Source organism: Arachis ipaensis, chromosome B04, assembly GCF_000816755.2.
Source record: "Arachis ipaensis cultivar K30076 chromosome B04, Araip1.1, whole genome shotgun sequence".
Lineage (NCBI taxonomy): Eukaryota > Viridiplantae > Streptophyta > Magnoliopsida > Fabales > Fabaceae > Arachis > Arachis ipaensis.
Window position 1 is genome coordinate 100410521 of NC_029788.2, and position 5238 is coordinate 100415758.

A 5238-nucleotide genomic window follows, 5' to 3' on the forward strand; every position below is an offset into this window, starting at 1 on the left:
TACTTTAAATTCTTTTTCCACAAGAACTTATTTAAATTATTTACCCAAACTCGGCTTAATACATTAAAAATGAAAACAATTTAAAGGAATAAACCAAACTTACCCTTACGTTAATTTTGATCTACCAAATTGGGTTTTCACTTTTCTCTCCAAGCAAAATTTGTTGGGCCTACCAAAATACATTGACATAGTAATATAGTTTAGAATAGGATTCTTCTTCTTCTACTTCTGCTACTTCTGCTACATGAATTCTACCGGAAGTAACGTCATATAATCATCTTTCTCCCCGTTTTCCTCTCCAATTATTGCAGATAACTTCCTCTTCTTCCTTCTTCGACTTTTCTGAAGAGAGTTGTTATGGGTGTCGACTACTACAAAATTCTTGATGTCGATAGAAACGCTAAAGACGATGATCTCAAGAAGGCGTATCGAAAGCTTGCAATGAAGTGGCACCCTGATAAGAACCCTAACAACAAGAAGGACGCTGAGACCAAATTCAAGCAAATCTCCGAAGCCTATGATGTCTGCAAATGTTCAAAACTCTTCCCAATCTTCTCAATGTCATGCCAATTGTTTTCTAAATTAAATTTTTAATTATAAATGATTATTTGTTATTGTTTTTGAATTTTCATAAGTGTGAAGCTTTTCACTGCGACTCTTTCTTCCTTTTTTTCGTTCTAGAGTGAGATTTTTATGGCAGTTCAAGCTTTTGATCATTTTTTTGCTGTGACGTCCACAACTTTTTTTCATAAGGGTTTCAGCCACATAGTAGTTTTGAACTTGTGCGTGTAACCTCCTTAGTTTTTACTTGAATATTAGAAATAGCTGAGTAATTTAACTTGTCGAATTTGTTTTTATCCTACAAAGTTGGAACTTTCCGTAAGAATTTTTCAATTTTTAGCTCCTAGGGTTTCCTAATTTGGCTCTTGAGGGTGAGGCGCTGGGGTTTTAAGCCCAGTTTCAAATTTGATCTTTCGAGAAATTCCTCATTTCCTGTGGGGATTAATGTTTTGAAGTGGAGGAGTTATTCATTTAATTATTAATTTGTTATGGTGGTTATTCAATTTGAACAGATTTTGAGTGATCCTCAGAAGCGTGCAGTTTATGATCAGTATGGTGAGGAGGGGCTGAAGGGGCAGGTACCACCACCAGGTGGTGGCAGTGACAGCAGTTCTGCGAATTTCCGGTTCAATCCCAGAAGTGCAGATGATATATTTTCGGAGTTCTTTGGTTTCTCCAGTTCATTTGGTGGAATGGGGGACATGGGTGGTCGCGCTGGCCCATCTAGCTTTTCCAGGGGCGGCATGTTTGGTGATGATATCTTTGCTCAGTTTAGGAGTGGAGCTGGAGAGGGCTCTGCCCATATGCCAAGGAAAAGTGCACCAATAGAGATAACATTGCTATGTAGCTTGGAGGATTTGTATAAAGGGACAACAAAAAAGATGAAGATTTCGAGGGATGTTATTGATGCCAATGGGTGAGCTATCTACTTTTACTCATTAGCTGCGTTTTGTCTTTCTATTTCATGAGAAAATTATGTTATTGGTCATTGGAAGAATTTAAAATAGGCAGTTAGCCACTGTGTTATGAGGAAACTTGGTTCTTTATGTTTGTTGCTAGTGTCCTTCTGTTGTATCATATATTTGTTTATATGCTATGCTTTTGTAATATATCAATCTATATAATTTGAAATCAAAATTATGTGGCTTAATGTTTTATCTGGATTATTAAACTAAATGATGCAATGCAAGTCTAGTCGGTGATTAGCAATTCCGAGGAGCCCGAAGCATATAGTTTATAGAGCCAAATTTTGTTATACATATATAGATTGTTATGTTTGAAGTCAAGTTTGATAATTTGTTTTGGGTTAACTAATAATGTATTGTTATTTGGGGGGTCAGTTAGCTTGATCACCTTGATAGATTTGAATTTGTAGTACCGACATTTGCAGTCTTGGTGTTGCATTTTGGTTGCTGCCGTTAACAACATTGCTGGTTCATATTTTTTCTAGTAGTTCTTTAACTTGCATTTTTGTTATAGAACCTTGGAGTTTTTTATTTTGTTTATTTCTGATAATATAAACTTTCTTGGATATTTCTGTTCAACTATCAGGAATTTTGACCAAACATTTTTTCTCTCTTGATCTTGTGCATCCAGCCTTGCATGAGTGAATCTAACATTAGACCCTTGCTGGCACAATAGTTTGTTAAATTTATCAGCAAAATTTGATGCCAGGTGTCTAACATGGATGAAAACATTTCAGTAGCATAGGCTGTTAGGCAGCTTGTGTATATTTTTAAAAGAAAGTATCAGCTGCTATCAATTTATGTATTTGATTTCTTCAGGTTTCATAAATTTTTTATACTTCCAATGAATTTGGAATTTATGCCTAGATGTGTTGGTTTACTAATATCCTTTGTCTTCACATTTCTAATCCCTATATTGCTCTCTTATTTACTACTTTATTAGTTTGTTCTCTGAGTTGTTTAACACTTGTTGAAAATTGCGGTGTTGATTTTGGAGTACTGCATCATTAATTAATCGAAACAATGTTGGATTAGCAATTAAATTATGGAGGGAAAATTGAATTATTATATTTGGCAGCTACTTGTGGGGTGTAGGTTTTAGGGTTGATAATGACTAATTAATTTTGTTTTCTTATTGTTTAGAAGGCCCACCAAAGTAGAGGAAATCCTTACAATTGAGATCAAACCAGGTTGGAAGAAAGGAACAAAAATAACTTTTCCAGCGAAGGGAAATGAGCAAAGAGGACATATCCCCGCAGACCTTGTGTTCATCATCGACGAGAAGCCGCATAGTGTCTTCAAGAGGGATGGCAATGATCTTGTTTTCACCCAGAAGGTATCCCTTGTAGAAGCTCTAACAGGTTACACGGTGCAGCTGACAACCCTTGATGGCCGAAACCTTACCATCCCCGTTAATTCAATCATTAGTCCGTCTTACGAAGAAGTCATTAAAGGAGAGGGCATGCCAATTCCTAAAGAACCCTCCAAGAAAGGTAACTTGCGAATCAAGTTCAACATCAAGTTCCCGTCCAGGCTTACATCCGAGCAGAAAAACGGCATTAAGCGATTATTGACATCATATTCGTCTACATGAGTGAGGCGGGTGGAAGCCCTTTCTTCCAATTACCTAACGTTATAAGATCACAACTATTTTCAGGTTTTTTGCTTTTTCCTTTTTTCTTCCCAATCCCATTTTGAAGGGGAGCATCAGTTGAGTTGTTTCTGTGTGACATCAAAGGTTACGGGTTCAAGCCTTGGAAACAGCCACCGATGTAATTTTCAAATTAGGTTGCATACATTACCCCTTTGGATGCGGCTCTTCTCCAAACCTTGCGTTAGTGCGGGATGCTTGTGCACCGAGTTTTCCAATCCCACTTCCAAATGAAATTCTTGCCATTGTGAACTGGATTCATTCAGAACCGTTTATTTAGAGTCTGGTATCTATTTACTGTTTACATCTTTTCCTTAGTTGTTGGTATTGACATTTTTTNNNTAGAAGTAAAGGTTGAATTTGTTTGTACTTGGTCAGTAGGGTATTTTTGATATTGTGGCGTGATGAATTTTCTCTGGTGTGTTTGAGCCATACTTGTTATTGTATAGTTGTGTCCATAATTTTAAGTTTTTAACCATCCGTGTTACCAGAAAACTAACTTGGAATCCATTTGATGGCTTCGTTCTATTGATTTGCCCGTTGCTGTCTAATTTATTCATTCATTGGTTCTTGAGGACGAACTACTCACTTGGTAATAGATATTATTATATGATAATGGCGCCAATATTTTTTAGATTTCTTATTTTGAGGATAGAACAATTAGAGGAAAATTGCATTTGCTCGTTCAAATTCAATACAAACTAAATAATACTATATTATTAAGTTTATGTTTTTTACTTATTATATACATCAGTTTTTGACAGTATATATAATTGACATTCATTCTATCATTTGTATTACATTAACAAAATTTTGTAAATATAAATTGCGTACCTTATTTATTTTCTATTTTTATCCAATCATTTCATTAATTCAAATGTTTTTGTTTTATTTTTATATTTAAAATTTTATTTGTTAAAATTGAACACACCACTTTGTACTTTTGGACTGGACCAAATTGAATGACAACTACTGTCATTTTGTTTCTCTATTCGTATTTTGATTAGAAATATAAATTTAATTTGATCATATTATTTATAAAATTTGATCATACATATAAATTAAATTTCATTATATTAGTTATAAGAAAGTGTTCATATCCTGGTCCATTACTTAGTCAGGCCCAAAATGAATAAAACCCGTCCATTACTTAGTCAGGCCCAAAATGAATAAAACCCAATTTACAGACATCATGCAAAACGATACCTACCCAATTTTATGGAGGTCAATCCTAGCAACATAGTCACAACCTTACTTATCTAAATAAATAACCAACTCTACTATCTCTCCTACTCATCTAGAAAGGTGATCTCAATAATCTCCCTACCGAAAGGGAGTAACTAACCCACCATCAAATGTGGGACTACTCAAAAGGTGGTTATTGACTTTACATTTACACATATAAATATACTGACACCCTCAGGTATTCTTTGAACCAAATCTACTAAAACCTGCCTAAGCCCTTACTAATTTAAGCATCAGAATCCCTTGCAGGTACCACCCCACCTCCTCACGAGGAACTCAGATGGCGACATCTCGATACCAGGAGACATCGGACGCTACCCCATAAAGGAGCCTGAACCTAATGTTCAGGCCCAAATCCATCTGTTTCAGGTAACTTTCGGAACATTGACGCCGTTGTTGGAGACTTGAAAATCAAGATTGTATGACGGGCATATGACATCCCAGAAGATGGACATACAGCTTTTGATTTAGAAGCCTGAGAAGAAGAGCAAAACAACGAAGAGCGAGCATTGTCATACCTCCCCAAGCTGATAGAGTGAAAGGTGTAACCAGAGATGTGCAACCATCAAACCCAGAAGGACACAGGATAAGCTCAGAAGTATATCGACCTGAAGGATCCAGGCCAAGGGATCCCTCAGAGATCATGGAGCTTGTCCACAGACATCAAGATCGGCTGGAATAACTCGAGCAGGAGCTAGAGCGACAAAGAGAATTTGAAAGAGTCCTGAGGAGGGAAGTTCCACGACGAAGGGAATCATAAGAAAAGCTCTTGAAACTGGAATCTGATTTTAAAGGTAGAAGAACCCGAGCTAACCA

General features: G+C 36.3%; 1 protein-coding gene across 2 annotated transcripts; it reads left to right on the top strand.

The window, feature by feature from the left end:
• Positions 215 to 3195, top strand: LOC107639554 (dnaJ protein homolog 1). 2 transcript variants are annotated; one of them, XM_016343091.2, is made up of 3 exons: positions 215 to 532; positions 1074 to 1477; positions 2670 to 3195. In XM_016343091.2, exons 1-3 carry the CDS (start codon positions 518 to 520, stop codon positions 3118 to 3120), a joined length of 870 nt encoding a protein of 289 aa, XP_016198577.1. In that variant the 5' UTR covers positions 215 to 517; the 3' UTR covers positions 3121 to 3195. The 2 variants fall into 2 exon arrangements, with proteins under 2 accessions (XP_016198577.1, XP_016198575.1); XM_016343089.2 differs by having other exon boundaries at positions 217 to 522.

What these genes read in the sequence shown, in the direction of transcription:
- LOC107639554 (XM_016343089.2), top strand. Translation starts at nt 358, where the DNA reads ATGGGTGTCGACTACTACAAAATTCTTGATGTCGATAGAAACGCTAAA. An exon ending in AAATCTCCGAAGCCTATGAT is followed by an intron (nt 523 to 1,073) that starts GTCTGCAAATGT and finishes CAATTTGAACAG; the next exon opens with ATTTTGAGTGATCCTCAGAA. An exon ending in GATGTTATTGATGCCAATGG is followed by an intron (nt 1,478 to 2,669) that starts GTGAGCTATCTA and finishes CTTATTGTTTAG; the next exon opens with AAGGCCCACCAAAGTAGAGG.